The sequence below is a fragment of the Tachysurus fulvidraco genome, chromosome 5, assembly GCF_022655615.1.
Source record: "Tachysurus fulvidraco isolate hzauxx_2018 chromosome 5, HZAU_PFXX_2.0, whole genome shotgun sequence".
NCBI classification, from domain to species: Eukaryota; Metazoa; Chordata; class Actinopteri; order Siluriformes; family Bagridae; genus Tachysurus; species Tachysurus fulvidraco.
Genome location: NC_062522.1, coordinates 21,275,593 through 21,298,092, shown reverse-complemented (window position 1 = coordinate 21,298,092; position 22,500 = coordinate 21,275,593). Strand labels below are relative to the sequence as shown.

Sequence of the window (22,500 nt, the reverse complement as noted above, 5' to 3'; positions counted from 1 at the left end):
TTCTCGGTCAGAATGTAGCCTTGGTTTTTGGTGTGAATTTACTGCTGTGGTTTGGAACATTGGTTTGTGTTAGTTTATGAGTCATATATCAAAATTTGTTTGTCTTTTTAAAGTTGTTTAACTTTAAACCTGTGTGTTTTCCAATCTCCGACGCCAAAAATAACAACCAAAAATCATGCAAAACAGAAGTCTGATCAAATGAGATTCCTGGCTTTGCTTTCCTCTATTTGAATTTGGAGCATCTGAATCATATTGCATAATTGCTTCCTGGCTTGAGATATATGCTAAGCAGCGTTTACTGAGATCTTTGCTCAATATGCTGGAAATTATATAACAAGTACAGATATTCAGGCTCAGCAAGGAAAGAGGAAAAAATAAAGTCACATTAATAGACTTGCAGGGTTGGTTGCTATGGTGATGTGGCCTGCTTGAGATATTATCATATGATGGATGCATGCAAGCTTTTATGACACATTTTAAAAGAGAGGAACGCAGATTTTGGCATTAATGTTGATGCCTATTGTAGCATATGATGTTCACATTTGTCTGGATTTTTCAACCACTTATGTGCTGACAGGTCAATAAATGGCAATCACATATCTTCCAGACCCATAGATAGCAGGTAGGGTTTCATTTGCTTCAAGAGCTTTGAAGCATTCCTATCTGACTTTTCCATGGAGGAAAGCTTGCTTGTCAAGTGAACTAGCATATGGCTGAGTCATTAATATTTCAAAGTATATTATTATCTTCAAGTCATTATGGTTGAATAGTCACCTAATTTATTTGACTGCTGTATTTGTGTTTTCCATTACAGCCTATGTGAAAATATAATATCTTGCCATGTTTCATCATTATCATACCATAGAACACACATGGCTAAGCAATAAAGCTACTTTACTGCTTAGCCATGTAGGAGAGACGATGTGGCATTTTCCACACATTAGTGGATCATTTTGATTCCAGTGATTTTACTGGTATGTTCATTCAAGTGCATCTTATGCATGTTCACACACAGTCAAATACCTGAGGTTAGACCCAGTGCTGGTTGTGATTGTTTGGGGGTTTTCCCCAAACAATATGTGATTTATGCATTTCCATACATCACTTTTGTGCATAATGTTTTATAGAAAAGGTAAGACCTGGGTTCATTCACGCTGAACAACACTAAAGTGTTGAAGAACAGTGCTTTCTGGATATTTGGGATGTATGACAACTTGCAGGAAATCCAGCAAAATATTGTGGGTAAGGGTTAGGCATTCGATGTTCAGAATACACTTTATCTACATTTACATTGGACTCACTATCAGTAGTGAATAAGAAGTGTATTCCCAGAGCAGATGACTTTTACACCAGACCATCATTTTCAGGTGGACCAGGCCAGGGATCAGTTCTCTGAAAAAGCTTTCACACTTCCTCAGACCTACTAAACTTTCAGTGCAGACAGCCTGGGTGCACAGTGTGACAAAATATTAGCCAAGATGTTATGAACAAGAGTAGTCTTGGTCTTAGTCTTGTGTGTGTGTGTGTGTGTGTGTGTGTGTGTGTGTGTGTGTGTGTGTGTGTGTGTGTGTGTGTGTGCGATCTGAAATAAAATCAAGTGTATCGCAGTTCAATGCTATCTAGTAGATATTCTGAATGATTCACATTTTATTTAAATATATTGAATATACAGAATGAATGAATGATTGTGTGTGCATTTCTGTGTCTTTTCAGCTGCGTACAGATGCAGAGAAGCGCTCCCTGGTGGAAAGTGGTCTTGCTTGGTACAGTGAGGACAAGGCCCTGCAGAAAGCAGACAGCGGAGCCTATGATACAGGCAGCCTGAAGACTGAGTCGTCCAGCAAATACAGAAAGAGTAGACCAGCAGATGGCGCTGTGCAGGAGAAGACCGCAAGACGAGAACTGAAAAAGCCACAGAGCCTAGGACAGCCAGGCAGTTTCAAAAAGGGCCAGAATCCTCCAGTTGGCATCACATCTCCCATCACACACACATCGCAAAGTGTGCTGAAAGTGGCAGGTGAGAAAGAGGGCTCCATTTCATCTTACTGTTGTTCCAGTTGTCTTCCAGTTACACAGACTTTTACATTATCCAAAAAGATGAGATCAAGTCCTCTTTTAAAAGTACATAATAATGCATGCACTCATACACACACACACAAACACACACCTGCACCATTGTTGCATTCCTTCTCAACATCAAAGCTTATCCCCCCATGTCTTGATGTTAGAGATAGCATTTCTGCTGCATGGTCTAAAGTACAGTAAATATGTGTATCAACTAACATGCAGACAGGAAAGCACCTCCGCTTATCTGTTATTTCACCATATCTTCATATCTACATTCTTATCCAAAACATATCACTTTTTTTGTTGTTCGAATGCCCTGGCTCTCTCAAAAAAAGTGTTAATGAGTAATTTTTTTTATGCAGGCCTGTAAAACATAAGCTCTTTGAATGAAGAGCAGATTTGAACTCAGAATAATGTCTCTTCAGTAAATATAACAGTGCTGCCATGTGAGATGCAACGACTCGCTCTGATGTGGATGTCAGTATCTGAATAACGTGGGAGGATGGGGAGAGATCTAAATCCAGTACTCCTTACTTTGTGTACTACCATTAAGTCTAGACAGCAGCTTTGGTTATTAAAGAAATTTGAATTGCTCTGATTGAGGCTGTGATTGCATTTAGTTATTTTACCTGGAAACGACATTTTATGTAACCTTTCACTGCCGGGGTTCACACGACATTTAAATGTCAAAGACCAAGCACAGTTAATTGAAGGATAGTTCAATGATGCTTCCCAACATTTTAAGCATTTATCAGGTTAAAAACTGGACTGGACAAAACAGGTTTAGCATTACAATGGCAGGTTATTTTCCTGAAATGTTTTTGCATGATGGCGTATAAAAATTCAACACCGCCTGTTTTATCACATGGAAATAAGAACACGGAGGTGACCAGGTTTAGAATGTTGATCAAATTGACTCTCGGTCACTTTCCGTTATTGCTTTGTTGTGGTCAGGGTGGCAGTGGATATGGCGCCTTTCCCATAAATACTGGGTTTGAGGCAGGAATACACCCTGTATGGGTCACCAGTCCATCACAGTTAATAAAATTCATTTTGATTAAGCCATTTCATTAGTTGTATTTATGCTTAAAGACAATAATGTTTAACACATGTTCAACATAGACTTTATTCACTCTTTATTTATAGTGATACTTAGACTAGAAAATTATAACCACTAATATAAATAGTATACTCATGTTATAGAGTATACTATTTATATTAGTATATACATGTTATAGAGTAGTCTCAATGCAGGGATTAATAGCATAGAAAGCTTCTACTAATATGTGAAGCTCTTATTGAAAACAGATTCTCTAACATTTGGAAGTTGGAAGCAGGTGTTCCCAGACTGAACCGATCCAAGCAGCTACAGTACACAATTTATGTTTGTAAATGGATACATAAAAACAACACTTTTCCAAACACAACACTTAAGATAACTGGAGCACCTTAACTTAAAGTATATATTTTTTGAGTGTTTTTTAAGCAAATAACTTTTGGCTTTCACACTAGCATTTAAGACAATCTTATTCAGATTCGAACCCACATCTTCCCAGTTCAAAAATTAACTTATAGAACGGAATGACTTTTTAAGTACAGGTAGTACTTGCAGACTTACTGTACAAACGTTAACCCAAACTCTCAGGCATGTACACGCCAAACCTCTTATAGCAAGCAGACTGTGTTATATCCTGCATGTTGGCAGTTATCTCAATAGAAGGCAGCCGAGTCTAGATCTGCCATCTTGATATGCTTTTGTGATATGAGATGCACTGCAGCCGGACGGTGTGGTTTTGGAGTACTTGCGGCACGCATTTTTATGAGTTATTTGGCTAATGTGTTGTCCTCTGTGACAGTTTAGATGCTATCTGATTACACTATGTCTTAAGTAAATACAGATGGATTTGTACTTACTTGTCTTCTCTATGTGCACTGAGTCATATTAAGTAGATACAGATGCAAATGAACAACAGTAACCATGTTGAACACATGAACTAACTTGAGTATGCTGATAGGGTTTGTCATTCAGTAGTGTACTTACTTTGAGTTTCACTTTTTATGTGCTTATTATGCAAAAAATGAAACAAAATTTCTTAGCCCTAATGCTTTTTTTCAAAATGATTATTTCTTCACTGTGAATTATGATGTTTCTTTCCCTCTCTCTTGGCAGCACCTAAGGGAGACACAAAGGTTGTGGATAAACAGAAGTTGTCCCTGAAGACTTCAGGTCTGCAGCGTTCCCGCTCTGATGCAGGTCGGGACAGTGTGGAGCACCGCAAACCACCCTCAGGCCTCGTCAAGCCCACTGCAGGCAGCTTCGGCTACAGGAAAACCCCTACCACCGGCACAGCCACTGTAATGACAGCGGGAGGTGCCACCATCTCTAGTGGGTCAGCCACAGTTGGCAAAACTCCTAAGTCTTCGGGGATCCCAACCAAGCCTGTGCCTGGAGGAGGAAGTCGAAAGAACAGCCTTGATGCCAGCAATGGTGAGAATGGCTTCCTTGCACCAAACGCCCGTGGCAGCATTCAGTACCGAAGTCTCCCTCGGCCTGCCAAGTCCAGCACTATGAGTTTAACAGGCCGAGCCAACTCTCGTCCCGTTAGCAGCAACATTGATGCCAGTCTCCTTAGCCTCAAGCCTATGCCTACTTTACCTGCCACCATGCCTACTAGAGGAAAGGATGGAGGTAGTATAAAGGCAGGCAGCCGCCTGAGCAACATTGGGCCTGTTAACCAGACAGACAAGGAGAAGGAGAGGGCCAAGGCCAAAGCTGACCTGGAGAACAGTTCTCTGAAGAGTGAGAAACAGAGAGAGAGCTGTGGAGAGAATGCAGAGCAGATCCACAGGACTCGCAGGACCAGCACAAGCAAATACCCAGAACTGAGTTCTCCAACTACGACACCAAGGTAAGAATTTACATTCACAAATACAATGAGGAAAGTTTGAGTGTTCAAGGATGTCTCAATGATTACGTCTCTGAGCTACTGATCAGAATGCTGGGGTTTAGACTGCTACTGTTGAACCCCTAACCATGTCTCTTCCGGGGACGCTGTATCATATCTGACCCTGTGCCCTGACCTCAGCTTCCTAACATGCTGGGCTCTTCTTCCTAAATGGCAATGCTGCTAGTGCCTTCGTTTATTTTCCTGGCTGTACGCTTACATTTTTCATGAATAAGTTCTTAAGTACTTAAGCAGTGGATTTTTAAGTTACTCATCAGATGCTGCATCACAAGGTCTGTGGCTCAATAATTTAAGTTCAGTCTGTACTTGTTCTGTTATGTTCTATTCACTCTAATTGATAAATTGTCAGATTGTCAGAACTCTTAAGACACATGTGGCTGTAGTGAAAGCTGTGTTTGCACATGAATTAAATGTTCAATGCTTTGCTTGCTTAGGTAGAGCTGTGCCATTGAAGATGTGTGTGATTCCTGTCACACATTAAACTGCGTAACAAAAAATTATTTCACTAAAACATGTTAATCCAGTACATATTTCACATATTTCATGTCTCCTGACTGTAATCTTACAGTGACTGTCTTTCTTTGCTAATGATACAGAATGCTGGCTAAGTCCCTTGCACATCCACCGAGCCTGGCACACCTTGACAAAATGAACTCCAACAGTTTAGACTCTTGTGTGACTATTGAAGACCTTCCCCCAAAGATTCCTCCATACTCGAAGCTTCAAGACCTGGTGGGCTCACGCGTGCCCAGTCGTCTGACTCCCAGCCCAGCTCCAGTGCTCAACATCGACTCGCCAAGCTGCTTCTCCGGTCAGCCTCTTTCACTGAGCAGCTCCCCCCTCCTATACCCGAAGATGTCTGGTGTACACCACAGCATGGAGTCCCTGTCTCTGCATATGAGCCTGCCGCCTAGTGTAGAATTCAGAGACCAGGAGGAGTCTACAGGAAGGACAATGGGCACATGGGGGGCAGGCACTCGTACATCCATCACCTTAAATGACAGGTGGGCTGGGATCTCAGGGTTACAAGAATAAATGTAGTATACCATGGAGGGATAGTATGGTTATAAATCCCATTTGTGCTTGTAACTGCTGCCCTCTGTTGGTATAAGCATAACATAGCAGTTGAATTCTCTATATTGAGAGAGCCTAATGTGTGGATTTTTATTACTGAACATATTTAACAGCACTGTACTCAGTGAGGTTTAATGAAATGTCTGTTGATGCAATGTTTTTGGTTTATTTGTTCTGTTTTCTCTATCTCTCAGTTTACAAACTGACAGGAATACCTTACCCAAGCAAGGTCTATGGTACGTTTACTTTACTTTCACATCTCTGCCAACTTTGCTAGCAAGTTGCTGTTTGTATATAGACTTATATGCAGTAACTACTGAACTAGAGGGCGTGTGATGTTACAGCATGTTGGTGCTGTTTAATGCACTGTTTATGATACTTCAATGTTATACAGTAATCAGTATTAATTATTATAAATATAACACAAATAAAATCACTTTGGCTATGCTGACAACCTTATGACAACACATCATGACTTACAGGCTGCTACAATTAATAAATCAGATTGAAAGAACTAAAATCGTGGGAAAACGAATCTAGAACTTTTTTGAAAGCCGCTTTTTTGAAATTTACTTCTCAAACCGAGTCTGTTCAGCTCTACTGACATCATGTTTGCTTTGCGTTCCTGTAGTCGCTATGGCAGTAGCCAATCGGAAAGTGAGGCAAAGGAGCGCCGCCACTCCCACACGATAATGAGCATGACTGAGTCCGTGAGCCCACCCCAACTTCCATCACCCACTCACTTGAGCCAGTCCTTTACTGGCAAAACACCACCCACCAATGTCGGTGAGTACAAGTATATCAGCAGCATAATGCATAAAATCATGCAGATGCAGGTTAAGAGCTACAGATGGCCTAGTTTAAGTATTTAAGAAACTGTCGATCTCTAGGGACTTTCATGCACAGCAATATCTAGAGTTTGTGCAAAATTGTTCACAAAATAACATTGAAGAAAACATTGATTAAAGAGGTCATAACAGAATGACCAGAATGCTTTTAAACACACAGGAAGGCCACAGTAACTCAGATATCCACCCTATAATAATGGCAAGAAGAAAAGACAGAACCTTCAAATGGATGTGCTGTAACAGCAGAACATCAGTTTCCATTCCTGTCAGCCAAGAAGATAAATCTGAGGCTACATAGTGCACAGGCTCAACAGAACTAGACAGATGAAGTATGTAAATGGACCAGGCAACCATTTTCCAGGTTTCAGGGACCCAGTGCCCTCTGTAGCCTCAGATCACTGGTCTCAACTGACAGAGGTGCGGTCTGGTCTGTGTGGTCTACTGCTCAAGGTTTGATGTGTTGTGCACTCTGAGATTCACTGAACAGAGATGCCATGTCACAGATTGCCTTTTCTTCCCATGCTTATGTTTGATGCGAGCAATAACTGAAGATCTTGATCTGTATCCGCATGATTTAAATGGACAGATAAATGCATACATGAGAAGAAGTACCTGTTGTGATATTTGAGCTCTATAGTCAACTTTGTAACCTGTGTGTATTAATCCATATACATTTGTCTGTCTTGTGTCTGTCAAAGTGGCTCCCATTACAAGCTCAAGCACCACGCCTCGCATCACTCGCTCCAACAGCATCCCAGCCAATGAGGGCAGCTATGACCTGTATGCAAGTTCCCCACTTGGAAGCTCCATGTCACTGGCTGATCGACCTAAGAGCATGATGCGTTCTGGATCCTTCCGGGAGCCTGGAGAGGATGGTGAGGTGTTCTATAAATTAGGATGCTTCTGTCTGTTGTTATTATTGTTGTTATTATTATTATTATTATTATTATTATTATTATTATTATTATTATTGTTGTTCATCTTCATCATTATTCAACAGTAAAATATTTTTATTTATCTAGAATATTAATCAGGTGACCTGTAATCCAAGTGTTAATTATGCAACACTAAATATGTGGCTAAGAAATTCTATATTCTATATATCCCAAAGTGGCAAAACTCAACATCCACTTTTCAAAAGATTAAATAATTTTTTCTGCATTTATCATCAGAGAAGGTTCCTAACCTCTCTGTTACTAAGCAAAGAACAAAGTAACATTTCTATTTTCAAAACCTTTTAATGATAATTTTTTGTATACTTTAACAAATAATTCACATTAATCTGTCTCTCAGTAGTCCCAGTAGATGATTATAGAACACACGTTAAACACCTTTATTACTGTAAATACACACAAATCTCTGGTTGAATAGGTGTTTCACACACGGTGTAAGATAATTCATTTTCATGTGCAAGTTTGAAGTTGTTAGATAGAAAATACATCAAGACAATAGATTATTTTTTGTGAATGCTTTATCAAACTGGTCATTGGTCTGTATTGTAATTGAAGTATTTTACGTCAGTTTACATTGATTTCCATATCACCTTATGGAACTGTAATTGCTTTTTTACCCTACTTAATTTCAGATCTCTATAATGCCCCTTCTATATTAATGGTTGCAGTTATTTTGCTGTGTATTCTTTTGCAGTCCACGGTTCTGTCCTCTCCCTGGCCTCCAATGCATCATCCAACTACTCATCAGTAAGTATGAAGTGTCCAGAAGGAAGCACAATGGTCTCATACTTTAAATTCTATATTTTTAATCTTATATAGTAGTTCTTTTTGCCATATAAAATACTTACATTTAGTGATTAAATATATGTATATGGCCCAATAATCTTTCTATGCTGCTCTCAGTCCTGAGCTTTATCCTTCTTTCTTACTGCTCCCACCTCTACTTTTTTTTCATCTTGCGTTCTCAGACAGAGGAGAGAATGCAGGGAGAGGTAAGTCTGTCCTTTCAACAGCTTTCTTGTTTCATGTTTGTCTGTATTCTTTGCTTTATCAGTTGGCTTCCACATTATAAACATAATGTTGTCTAGTTGTAAGTTTGTCTGCAGTTTATGAACTCCTTCTTTAAGCTACTGCAGCGCACTGTTTAAATAACTCAACCTTCCTCATTGTCATATATGTTTTATGTTATAGGCTCACACCATTAATATATGTCACTTTTTTTTTTTTTCCAAAAATTATCATTACTCTCTGGATTAGTATCAGAGATAGGAGAACTAACAGATAGACTTCTATCTCTTCACAGCAAATCCGAAAACTAAGGCGTGAACTTGAAGTATCTCAAGACAAAGTGGCCAACCTGACAAATCAGCTGTCTGCTAACGTATGTACCGAAATGTTCCAAACCCCAGCAGAACTTGTATGCAGCAGTTTCCTGAAGTAACCAATTTCACTGAGCTGTGCCTTGTTATTCTGTAATTTATTTCTTTATTTTCAATTTATTTGTCTTGTGTGTGAGCTTGTGTATGGTCTGTGCAAATGGGCTTTTGCTATTTTGTGAACATATTTTCATGCACCATCATTGATATCTTCGGAAATTCCCCTAACATTAAATCTAGGTTCCTTAAAAAAAGTTTGTCTCTCATTACTAAATGTAGAATCAGGAGTGGCACAACAGAAAAACATTCATACTATGATTGTGAGATTGGCAACCAGACCATGCCACAACCATCTGAGAGAGCAAAATTGACCTTGCTCGCTGTATGGGAGGGATAGAATAATCTCTCCCCTCTCAATCAGAGTGACACTGATCAATCGTGGGTGTCTGTGGGCTCATGTATGCAGAATAGGGTAGATAGCACTTTCCTCAGAGTGTGTTCAGCTGCCCTGTGATGCAGCATGAGCAGCAGTGTGAAAAGATGCTCTGGCTTCATGTTTTTTCAATGAAACATGTGTCAGCCTGCATGTGTTCACCCTGTCTGGTTGGTAGATTTCATGTCATAGGAGAGAGCAAACTACTGGGCGGGTAATTAGCAAGTAATCAAATGGAGAGAATATGGGATAGAAAAAAAATCTATTTTACAAATGATATTTTACCATCTGAATAATGATTGTTGATGCATAGAGTTCCACCTCTCACTGACAACGTTCACTAACCTACATCATACAGATCCCCCCCTTCAAAAACCTTTTTTACAGAACTGGGTTCAGTGAACAATCAAGCACCTATTCCAGCACCTCTAGTGCGCTCTTGTATTTGGTCAATAATTTAGTATTCTATGATTGTGACATGTGCAGTGGAAATGATCTCAATCTGATCCCAGTACTGTCTTGTGAACGTGTGAATATGTGAGCGTGTGTGTGGAAACATGATTGTGTGAGTGAGCAGTATAACCCTGACCCTAACACCACTGTCCCTCTCTCCTTGGCTGATGTCCTCTTCTGGCTGCGGGCTGGTATGCGGGTCCTCGGGGGCTGCTCGCTCTAGCAGGCAGGCCAGGTTTGTTGGACTGTCACTTCCAGCCTGTCCCTTGTTGCTGTTGCATGACTTTTAACCTCGTCCCCCTGCAGGCCCCACACCCCCCCCCAGCCCGGTGCTGGTTGATGATGTCAAGTGGAGCTCATTATCAGGTGTCATCTGGACATCAGCTAAATGCTGATGCTGTCATAGTTTTGTTGATAACTATAACGTTTGTGGAAGGATGGCTCATGAGCAGTTGACCAGTACACACAAATACCTAGGAACTCAACAATTGATTATAATAATCATTTAAAGTGATTTTTTTAATAGTATTAATCATTTTTGCATATACCTACATTTAAATAGACATTGTAAGTCAGCATGCACAGTGCTACCAGAATCACTTTGTGGTGTTCTTTCAAGCATAATGTGCATAAAGACGGTGTGTGGACAAATGCCAGACCTCGTGTACTTATCCTTCCATCATTCAGGTCAATTTCTGTTCACCTCATCACTTCGCCCCTCCATGTCCGACAGACTTTCTGCATTGTCTTCTCCCATCCTTTTCTCCAGCTTGGATGGAGACACGTGCACACACTTGTGTGTGAGGTGTACTCAGTGTTGTTATGTGTGTCACTCTGTCCATCACTAATGCTGGCATTCTTTTGCAGGCTAACCTGGTGGCAGCTTTCGAACAGAGTCTGACGCTTATGACTGCTCGTCTGCAAAGCCTGTCAGTCACCTCTGAGCAGAAGGTAAGTGTGTGTGTGTGTGTGTGTGTGTGTGTGTGTGTGTGTGTGTGTGTGTGTGTGTGTGTGTGTGTGTGTGTTGCATAATATTAATGTAGACTTTTGGGCAGACATTCGGATTTTCTATCCCTGAGGCCTCTTTTCCTTAGAGCTTGTGCCGCCCCAAACCACAACAACAATCTATTGTCTGTCCTCTAACTGCTGCAGTGTATAATTATAAAAATAGGCCAAGTCATCCCATTTGCCCAGGGCTTTTATTGCCTATGATTAACTGCTTAATAAAATAAAATAGAACAAAAAAGAAACTAATAATACAGCAGACCTGACAATCTTGAAAACCCTACCTAGACTCACTTTATTGATCTGCTAAGTGGTTAGATATGTCCGAGTGCTGACTGGTGCATGAAAGCAAAGCAAACAAACCGCATTCTCAAGCACCGTCCCATTTACCATCACCATAAACGTTACTGCTTTCACTTCTGTTTTGTTTTTAGGCCTATTTACTCAGTTGTCTTTATTGTGGGATGGTGTATCAAATGTTCATCCTTGAAATGCTGTTTTTGACCATTTTCTATGAACTCAAATCATTCTACATCTATCTTAATGGAAAGTGAGGGTGCCAAAACAGTGTGTCTCTCAAGCTCAGAATTCATGGGCTTCTACATTACTAGATTGAAATGGGGATGCTGGTGTGGCTTCCAAGGGTATGTGGCTGTGCAAATGTCTACTGGCTCATCTGCTAAAAAAAAAAAGAGTTCTTTCCCAGCATACTGCAATGTCAAAAATGTGGTGCTCCTAAGCATAAATGCATAAAGGTTGACATACCATATGGATCTGAGAGACTTATTTTTTTTTACCCCTCTCCGAAACCCACAAATTTCAATAATTAATAATGATTAAGTAATGTTAGCATGGTACTTGTTGTTCAGGATGGTTTCAGAATGTGCTTGTGTCCTCATTTATATATATTGGTGCTTAAAAATAGCTTTTATATGTTCTAGTACAATTTGAACATTAGTTTTGAGCGTGATCAAATGCTGGTTTTTGATGTGAATTAAAAGATGCTGTTGGTGGTGTTGGGAGTTTGCTTCAAGAGAGTTGAAAAAAATGTTCTTCTGGTTTGTGTTTTTGAGAAACGGCTGCAGACGTTGGTTCAGTTCAATCGGCAGTATCATGTTTTAAGGGTTCTGCTTTATAAAGCACTGAGACTTCTCCACTAATGAGCTCATGCTTTCAGGAGGCACTTAGTATTATCTATCAAGGCGCTGAGAGTGCAATTCAAACTGTGTTTCCATTAGCCAAATGTAGAATCAGGAGGCATAAGGAAGATATAAAGGTGAAAACAGAGAAAGTGAGACACATGCATTATGCTCATCAAATAAAAGCTTGCTGCAACATGATGCAACCTCAATGTTCACCAAATTTACTTGTTAGTGTTACCTGCATCTGGCATGTCTTGTACTTGCAGGACGCTGAGCTACAGGACCTAAGGGAGACCATTGATGGTTTGAAGTGTAAAAACACAGAGGCCCAGGATATCATCCATGGAGCACTCAGTACCTCTGACTCCACACCCAAAGGTCTGGATACAACTCTTCAAACACAACACAAACAGGGAAAATGATCTGCAGCTGATCAGTTTGACTTAAGTGGCAAAAAGTTCTGCTCCTGATGTCAAGACAATGGCTCACTCTCCACCCCTTGTCATAACATCTCTCTCTCTCTCTCTCTCTCTCTCTCTCTCTCTCTCTCTCTCTCTCTCTCTCTCTCTCTCTCTCCAGAATTGCAGATAAACAGGCAGAACTCATCTGAGAGCATTGCCAGCATGAACAGCATCACCAGTCATTCCAGCTTGGGGAGTCTGAAGGAACAAGATGCCAAGAAAAAGAAAAAGAAAAGCTGGGTAAGATGATTGTTGTATAATCTGCTTTTACTGTAGCTAGCCACAGCAAGTTTTCCTGGCCATATCTTTGATAATGTGGGCACACATGATATCTCTAAAAGATCCTTTTTTTTTTTTAAAAATATATATATATTTTTTCCCCCAGACCTAGATGTTATTGAGCAGATGCAATATGAATGACATGATTTCTTATGGTCACTTGTCCATTTGTTGCGAAATTTCAGTTTATTCACAAAGATTTAACCAGAAAATTATTTAAATACATATACAGGTCTTAGTTGTCCTGAGCAAAAATAAAATGGCAGTCAATTACAGCTCGACCAGTCAGAAAATACAAATAAATAATTAAAATTTTCTCTGTTCAATCAGGACTGAAAACAAGTCACAAAACAAGGAGTTAACTTACCATTAGGAGTTTGAATTTACAACTAAGTTATTTAACTTAGTTGTAAATTCAAACTCCTAATGGTAAATGAACTCCTTGTTGTTCAGCCTTGACTGATTAAAAAGTGAAATGTGCCTATTTATTGCCATTCCTGCCAGGCTTTTTTTTGTGCACAACCTTTAATTGTGCTACTGTTCTTTCTATAATACATAGTATTAGATTTATATAGTACTAGCTAGCACTCAACAAACATATTTTTCAACTTATCCTTAGCCTCTACAACCTAAATTTAAACTTTAAACTGTGAAGAGAAAGTGTAGCTGAAATAATGATGTACCAGAGGTATCAATACATGCGGTCTTTGTGCATCCTTTAACATCGCTGATGAATGAATTAATGACTTCAATCTTGAAGAGTACTTTAGGAAGTGATCAATTTCCTGTCAGCTTCCCAAAGAGGTGCCATACTTAGTAAGTAGAATAAGAGGTCAATAATTTTCATACTCATTATTCACCATTTCTTGATCTCTCAAACCCTGTGGATATGGGAATTTCAATCTATTTTAAATTCAACATCCAGAAAAGAACTTTCTACTGATTATCAGGGATCCTTTTGTTAAATAACAAAATAACAGAGACACTACTGTTTCTTAAAATTTTCACCCATCTGTATATTTCTGTCTTTTTGTCCTCATTGTAATTTAAAACATAGACAATCCAGAACACCAGTTTCCCTTTCTCTGTCTCTCTGTCTCTGTCTCTCTCTCTCTCTCTTGCTCTCTCTCTGTCTCTCTCTCTCAAACACACACACACACACACACACACACACACACACACACACACACACACACACACACACACACACACTTTCTCCATATATGCATTATTGTGTGCTATTGCAATGTGCATTGAATACAACATTAAGTATGAGTCTGATCTTTTTCCTATGCCTTCCCCTTCTCTCCTTTAAGGTGTATGAGGTGAGTGATTTTCCCAATCCTCACTATTCTGACCTAATCAGAAAAAAAGCTTTTTTTTTTCCGTTGATCCTCCCTTCTCTGACCATTCAACACCAATGACTCATACTTTAATGCCATTTTTTATTTTGAAAATGAAGGCTAGATCAAGCAAACCAAGACTAAGACTAAATTTACTTAATTTATATGTTGTTTAACATGTAGGTTTGTGGTGTTTCTGTTTACCTCGTATTTTAACTCTGATTTAAAACACAATTATTATGTGGTTGTTAAATTTGCTAACATGTAAGGTGGACATGATATTAAATGATAACATATAACATTATTTACAGTTTACAGCGGATGCTGTAGTTGGATTCTGAATTATGAGGAGACTGACAGGCCTATAAATTCTCACCACTGAATATAGAAATTTGGATCTGAAATTCTGTCTTTTATTTCCATCACAAAAGGCATGCTTACTCATTCCATGAGTTTTTGCTGCTTCATTTGCTTAGTGCACCTTCATTTACCTGCTCTGATATTTTCTGTATTATATTGTATTACGGACTACATAATGCAGGAGTCATGTATTAAGATATATCTGTATGTTGTTCTTTCTGTTTCTGCAGTTGAGAAGTTCCTTTAACCGGGCTTTCTATAAGAAGGGCTCCAAGTCGTACTCGGATATTGAGGAAATTGCCACCCCAGAGTCCTCAACTCCTTCCTCCCCTAAAATCCACCACAATGTAGAAACAACACCATTCTCACTAAATGAATCAACTTCTGCCTCCTCCTCTGGGTAAGACACAATTTCTCTCTCTATTTTTTTTTAATTGGGTCACATAGCGCAATGTTGACCATATTCTCAGACACCAACAAAGGTTTAAAGAAAAGGTGTTTTTACTTCAGACTGGGTGACAGCAGTGAGGGCACAGAACCCGAGGAGAAGGTGGTTTCTGAGCTGCGCTCTGAACTCTGGGAAAAGGAACGCAAACTTACAGATATCCGGTTGGAGGCCCTTACTTCTGCTCACCAACTGGAGCAGCTACAGGAAGCCATGAGCAAGATGCAGGTTTGTGAACACATATGCACACATACACCATGCATGTAATAAATTAGTAAATAAACAGCAATAAATGTTGCAGAACAGTAGACATTAAATAGCTATGTAAACGACTTTTAATACAGATGATGGTAGAAAATTTGAAGGCAGAAAATGACCAGCTGAAGACTGGTGCCTCCAGACCTCCAAGCTCTACTTCCCAGTCCTCCGGGTTGGGCTCTCTGGGCACCTTATCACCACGGCAGTCTGTGGCATCTCTTAGCAAAGCCTTTAGCATGGGGGCAACTGAAAGCTTAAACACAGGTGAGGTGAAACAATTTTGTGCACACCCTGTTAGATTTAGCAGCTGTCACATATGACAGAGTAAAATTTATATAGGTCTTGACTGGACAAGGATTACTAATTTAATGATTATTGCTGTGTGGTGCAGTAGGTAGCATGCTGCCTCATAACTCCAGGATCTGTGCTTGGGTGACTGTCTGTAAGGAATGTTGCATGCTTTCCTCTGGTTTCACTGGTTTTCTCCCATATCTTAAAATTATACCAGTGGGTTAATTGGCTACACTATATTGCCCCTTTATGTGAATGAGAGTTTGAAGGTGGGTGCTTGGTTATATTTGCCCCTTGGATCGCATTCAAGTTGTATTTTCACCTCATGATCACTGTTCTCTAATAGGCTCAAGATTCACTACACTCATCAGTGCTAAATGAAGAGAAATTTGATTAAAGGATGATTATTGTTGTTTATAAAAGATTCTTATGATACAAATAGATAAAATACAAAAAAAAAAAAATGCAATGTAGTTATATTATGTATATTACAATTACTTTTTTCTGGCAGATGTATTTCAAAGTCCTACCTCAACCCTGCAGAAAGATGAGAGCATTGTCAGAGTGCTAGTGCGAATCCCCAACCATCAAGTCTTAAATGAGGTATGTCTCACAATTACAGGACCTTTGTCCAGGACTCATTATTCCAGAAGATATAAGGATGTTTAGAAATAAAGTTTATACCTTTTAACACAGGAGGCTAAACAGCTGGAATTCTTCATTGGCCTGGTTAAACTCAGTGGGCAGACTGATTGGTGCACGCTTGACTCTGCAGTCTGCAAAGCTTTTAAGGTGAGTTTTAACAACAGAAAGAACTACTAATTTAAAGTATTCATTATCCACAATATGCAGACTGGTTAACATATTGGCACTAAAGTTTCTTTTTGTGTTATAAAGACATGAACATAACATTAGGGTATAATTGTAACATATCATTTTGTGATTTAAGTTTGAAAAATACAGTAATCTTTACCTCTTCTGCTCCCCCAACTTATGCTTTATGCTTATAAAGGACTACTTGTCAGTGGTGGACCCGAGCTCCAGCCTGGGCCTGTCTCAGGACTCCATCTACAGCTACAGCCTCAGTCATCTGAAGAGGGTGCTAGGAGCTCAGCCACCCGAGACTCCACCAGTACGCTGCCTTAACAAGACTTCCACCTGCATCAACGTGGCTCTTAAAGGTTAGTGGGGAAAAGCGGGTTAAGTGGGTTATGCTGATTTTTGTAGTACATTGCTACTACCATCTCACATGATCTCGCCTATATTGTAAGCTATGTTGGTCTGCACTTGGGTGTGACAGCTGTGTTCTCACCTGCACATATAAACCACACACCAAAAAGGAAAATGTACTAGGGTTCAATTCAAATGCATATACATAAACACTGCATATGTACGTGCACCCCAAGTCTCAGTATGAAAGAAAAAAAAAATAAATCTCACAGCTTTCCCCAACAATCAGAGGAAGTCCTGCCTGGCTGTAAAATCCCTTTTCAACACTACTAGAGATATATGACACTTGCTTGTACACACAGTCACAGTCTCCTCCAAGGTCAAGTTAGAGGTTATTTTCAAAGCAGACTGCACTCATGGCAGTTTATAGAGACCATGTGCGGCCACTATTGAAATAAACATCATATGGCTCAGTCTGTGGACACTCAGCTGTTGGTGTCACCTGTTTCTTACTATTGTTAGTTCTTCAGAATGAAACAGCTTGGTTTGATTTCCCTGAGGTGTAAAGATTCTAGGGGAATTCTTTTCTTGTCACAGCATTAAAACCATCTAATATTACTATTTACAAATTAATTATATTCTCTGTCATCAGGCTGCTTTAATTAGTTAGAGGCCTATATATTCTTTTCCTAGTTAGCTCTTTTAAGTGTTAATAGCACTCAACCTTAAATCGCAACATTCCCCAGTTCAATTATATATGCATCTCTATCTCCACTGTACCTTTGCAGGTCTGAAGGAGAAGTGTGTGGACAATGTGGTGTTTGAGACGCTTATCCCGAAGCCTATGATCCAACACTACATTAGTCTGCTGCTGAAGCATAGGCGCTTGATCCTGTCAGGGCCCAGCGGCACAGGGAAGAGTTACCTCTCCTCCCGCCTGGCTGAGTACCTGGTGGAGCGTAGTGCCCGAGAGATCACCCCTGCCATCGCTGTCTCCTTCAACATGCATCGTCAAACCTGCAAGGTAAACTGCACTGATTAGATAGACTCCCAAAGTTGTTTACCTTAAGGGCAGTAAAATTATATTTTTCATGTCCTTGTGTCATATTGAACACTGGCCATGAATAAATTATAGAGAGCTAAATATTTTACATTTACGGCATTTGGCAGATGTCTTTATCCAAGAGCGACTTATGTTTGATCTAATTTTATACAACTGAGCAATTGAGGTTTAAGGGCCTTGCTCAGGGTCCCTCAGTGGCAGCTTAATGGACCTGGGATTTGAACTCAACCTTCTGATAGTTAACACCTTAACCACTACATAACATTACTTATAACATTACTACATAACATTACTTATAAGTAAGTCTTATTTCATAGATTGCATTGTTTATTGCATATAGGTATCACAAAAGCTGTATAAATCCTCTTTTGTTCATTTCATGAAAGTGCTCCAGTGCATGACAACTTCATAATTTGTTTGTTTAATTTGTTTTTCTTTCCAGGATCTCCAACTTTACCTGTCTAATCTGGCAAATCAGATTGACCGGGAGACTAGTACATCTGAAGTCCCACTGGTTGTCATGCTTGATGATGTTCATGATGCTGCATCCATCAGTGAATTAGTTAATGGTGCTTTAACATGTAAATATCATAAATGGTAAGTGAATGCTATAGATAGTTTATTCTTTCCTTTTCCTATTTTTTTTTAAAAAACAACGATATATTAATATCTATAATATCCATCTCTTAGTCCATACATTATAGGGACCACAAATCAACCGGTGAAGATGACCCCCAACCATAGCCTGCACCTTAGTTTCAGGTGGGTGCAAAAGCTGGATCCTATCTAATCGTCGGTGAGCTTAACAGAAAGCAGAATTTGAAAACCTTATGTTAAAAACCTTGTTATTTATCTGAACGAGTAATAGAGCTAATAATAAATAAAGCTAATAGGGAGAATTGCTAAACACTGCTTATCATTCTGCATTGGCTTATGTTTACAGTTAGCCTTGGCATAATTTTTGTCAAAGACACCCTCCAATCTTTGTGTTCACTTTGATTTTGAAGGATGGTCATGTTCTCCAATAACGTGGAGCCAGCCAATGGGTTTCTAGTACGGTACCTGCACAGGAAGCTAATGGAAGGAGAGAACCCCAGAAGCTTGATGAATGAGGATCTACTACGGGTTCTAGATTGGGTGCCCAAGCTCTGGTACCACCTCCACACATTCTTGGAGAAACACAGCACTTCTGACTTCCTCATTGGTAAGACTTTTAATGATTACAACTCAGTTTAAATCACTCGCAGGAATGTCTTTTGAAAAATCAGGCCAATAATATCTAATTTAACATTAATGCAGTTTTACATGACGTTTTTTTCATGCATTCTAAAAATGTATGCTAATATTTTAACCTGTTGCTAATTAACTTATCAACTTTAAAAGACAATGAAATCAAAACTTGGCTTTATTTGTCTCATTTCGTCAGTAATGCTTGACATTCTACTACACAATACAATATGAATTCTGAAATCATTTCCTATTCACATACAGTACATACATGTAATTCTGGCCTTGTCTTTGGGCTACAGGGCCGTGCTTTTTCCTGTCCTGTCCAGTGACAGTTGAGGAGTTTCGCTGTTGGTTCATTGACCTGTGGAACCACTCAATCATTCCTTATCTGCAAGAAGGAGCCAAAGATGGTATTAAGGTGGGTCAGTCTTGCCTGGCAAGGAAAACAAAGCATGAATATTTGGTCATCAGTTCATTGATCTGTAAAAAGGCATTAAACATGCAGTTTTTAAAAAAAAAAAAAAATCTATAAGAATGATGTGTGGAACATATATTTTATATCTAATCAGATAGCTAATATATTGTCAATAGGCTCACTTTCATCTATAATAATTAGGTTTTACCTACTCAAAGAGTGCTAGTGCTTTTTTAAGTCTCAAGTTTTGTCATGTGCATGAAGGGTTTTGGGTGTATAGAATGAAATTCTTGTGCTACAGCTGCACATTTCTACAAAGACAGATAGAAAATGATATCAAACTCTACACATTGAACAGTGCAAAATTATAATTGAACTCTAAACTAGTAAACATTATAATGAACTTTAAATCTAAAATGCAGCCAAACAGTAAGATGAAAAAGTGAGTAACTGATATTCCACATTTAAAAACATGGCACATAACAATACAAATTTAGCTCATCCAACTGACAATCTGTGTCTGCAGTAAATCATTTCTTCTATACTTATATAACCATTATATACATATGTAATCAGTGCGTTCTCCTGGCACAGGCACATGGTCAGAAGGCAGTGTGGGAGGACCCAGTGGAGTGGGTGCGGGATTCTCTCCCATGGCCCTCTGCCCAGCAGGATCAGGCCAAGCTCTTCCATCTGCCTCCGCCCAGCACGGGGCCAGCCAGCCCAAGCCAACCTGGAGACGAACGGCCACACAAAGAAACTCCTCCCAGCTCCATGGAGTCAGACCCACTGGTCAGTTGCACTGATTTGTCTAAAAACATAACATGAGTGAAGTACGAGTTTCAGAGGATTTTTAAAAATGGAATATTCCACAATTTATTCAGACAGTTTTTACTTGTGATTGTGATTGTAAAGATCAGGTGCTGTTCAAAATACTACCGTGACTTCATTTTAATTGAATTAGAGCTAATTCCTTTACATAAACTCAGCAGTGCTGTAATGGTAGGTCTAATACACCTTTCTAATCTTTTTCTCCTTACTGTCTTATATTTGTTATTGCAGATGGCAATGCTGCTAAAACTGCAGGAGGCAGCCAATTATATTGAATCGCCAGAAAAAGAGGCAGATCCCAAACTGCCCACGCTATGAACACAAATATATACTGAGCCTTCGCGGATCTTTCATCTCTTCACTGGTTCTGATGAAACTCAGATGTTCTAATGCAAACTCCTGAAATATATCATGTCATAAATTACTAAAAAATGTCTGTATTCTTCTAACAGAGAACATAAGTCAGTTTTCTTGGTTGGCTCACCTTGTTTGCTTTCCTGTTTATATAATAATGTATGTACATTGCAAGAATATCTGTTATAAAAACGTGTCATTAAAGCCAATAGATACTTTTAGTCACAAGCAAATAGGTACTTTTGTTACAAACAGAAATATATAATGCTCGTACCTTGAGACCATGTACACTATACATTTTACAGTCTGCATAATCAGTATGTTTTTCTTATCATGAGCATTTACTGTTCCACTGCTGCCCACTGTCCAACTCAAGGAAGCAGGTGTTAACTGCTAATTGCTAGCATGCACAAACTGCATTCGCCTCACAGCTTCTGAATAGAGGAAAACAGTGCATCTAATTGAGCACCATCTCTTCATGCAGTGATGAGTGTGCAGCAGCATTGCTGCTGACCAAGCACATATGCCTGGCCCTACATTTCAGTGATTTTCAACACAAAATTTAAACTGCATGCTAAAGCCTGTGATTGCTTTGAAACTAAGAAACACCTAGGATTTCTTACCTTTTTTGTCATTAAAAGGCACGCAAAGTGTGCCATTCTGTCCCCTGTAGGGGGCAGCATTCATCTCAAAGCCTACATTGCCATACTACTGGCAGTGTTTAAGAAGTCAGTGACAGCACCTCAGCCATACATAGAAAAGAGCATAGAGAGCTTCCAAGCAAATTGCAGTAGACAGATGCTATTTCTGTAAGCTCTCTTACCAACATAACGTTTCTGTATTCTTTTTATGTAACAGTACTGTAGTTAGATTTTATTCGGCTTCGAAATTAATCTCAGCTCAGGGGGTGGGTAATCTCAGGCATTTAGGTATGATTATTTAATATTGTTGTACTCTCAGTTAAAGGCTCTCTTGTAGCATATGGTGCAAATATCTCAAAATGCAAAAACCAAATATTTAAGTGTTCAGACCTGCTCAGTACCAGCCATGTGTTTCAGAGTAGGAGAGAAACTGCCCCACAGATGCGCATTAAGAGCTGCTAAAAGAGAACTCTAGGAAAGCGTACGATTCTGTTTTGATTTATTTGGTGCTATCAGACATCACCCATTTCTAGGAAAATGACTTTTCCCATGCAGTGGTCTTATAATTAACAGTATAGGTGCTTTATCTCAGAACAATAGCCTTACGATCTCATATCTAACAGTGGCATCTTCATGAAGTAACTATCAGACACTGTCTGTGCTCCTTTCTACTTCAAACAGCTGTGGCATGTCTTGACATTACTCTTCATCTGATGTTTCCATTGAGACTTCTCATAAGCATATTATAACAGTATTTTTCTGGTAATGAAATTAAAAGGTGAAGTTGTGTGCTGCTTTATCAGAAGATCTGACATTAGGCCATGTAGTAAACAGTTGAGGCATGAACTTTTGATAAGCTTGACTAGGAATGTACTGCATAAACTAGCAGATGTGCAATTGCACAAAATAAGCAGTGGTGGACCAGTAATTTCCCTCACCTTTACCAGAAAACACAAAGCATATCAAAATAGGCATGTTTACAGGCAAAACTGGTTTGATTGGATCAGTTGTAAAATTTTCCATAATTTCAAATGGTTTCTGC

At 39.3% G+C, this 22,500-nt stretch overlaps 1 protein-coding gene across 14 annotated transcripts in view; it reads left to right on the top strand.

Annotated features, from left to right (window-relative positions):
- The window catches only part of nav1b (neuron navigator 1b), a 65,130-nt gene extending 44,092 nt beyond the window's left edge, over positions 1-21,038 (top strand). For 6 of the 14 annotated variants that reach the window (XM_047813356.1, XM_047813355.1, XM_047813363.1 and 3 more), the window contains 27 exons: positions 1,714-2,017; positions 4,238-4,976; positions 5,630-6,037; positions 6,302-6,343; positions 6,739-6,893; positions 7,654-7,830; positions 8,603-8,655; positions 8,877-8,900; positions 9,212-9,289; positions 10,397-10,405; positions 11,038-11,121; positions 12,584-12,695; positions 12,897-13,018; positions 14,374-14,382; positions 14,991-15,160; positions 15,271-15,433; positions 15,550-15,727; positions 16,266-16,357; positions 16,451-16,546; positions 16,767-16,935; positions 17,713-17,948; positions 18,430-18,584; positions 18,678-18,749; positions 18,995-19,191; positions 19,517-19,635; positions 20,227-20,424; positions 20,695-21,038. In XM_047813356.1, coding sequence (XP_047669312.1) covers positions 1,714-2,017; positions 4,238-4,976; positions 5,630-6,037; positions 6,302-6,343; positions 6,739-6,893; positions 7,654-7,830; positions 8,603-8,655; positions 8,877-8,900; positions 9,212-9,289; positions 10,397-10,405; positions 11,038-11,121; positions 12,584-12,695; positions 12,897-13,018; positions 14,374-14,382; positions 14,991-15,160; positions 15,271-15,433; positions 15,550-15,727; positions 16,266-16,357; positions 16,451-16,546; positions 16,767-16,935; positions 17,713-17,948; positions 18,430-18,584; positions 18,678-18,749; positions 18,995-19,191; positions 19,517-19,635; positions 20,227-20,424; positions 20,695-20,781 — 4,248 coding nt within the window. In that variant the 3' untranslated portion in view covers positions 20,782-21,038. The remainder of the gene's footprint in view (positions 1-1,713; positions 2,018-4,237; positions 4,977-5,629; positions 6,038-6,301; positions 6,344-6,738; positions 6,894-7,653; positions 7,831-8,602; positions 8,656-8,876; positions 8,901-9,211; positions 9,290-10,396; positions 10,406-11,037; positions 11,122-12,583; positions 12,696-12,896; positions 13,019-14,373; positions 14,383-14,990; positions 15,161-15,270; positions 15,434-15,549; positions 15,728-16,265; positions 16,358-16,450; positions 16,547-16,766; positions 16,936-17,712; positions 17,949-18,429; positions 18,585-18,677; positions 18,750-18,994; positions 19,192-19,516; positions 19,636-20,226; positions 20,425-20,694) is intronic. The other 8 variants (XM_047813357.1, XM_047813364.1, XM_047813362.1 and 5 more) reach the window with 6 other exon arrangements.
- The last annotated feature ends 1,462 nt before the right edge of the window (positions 21,039-22,500 follow it).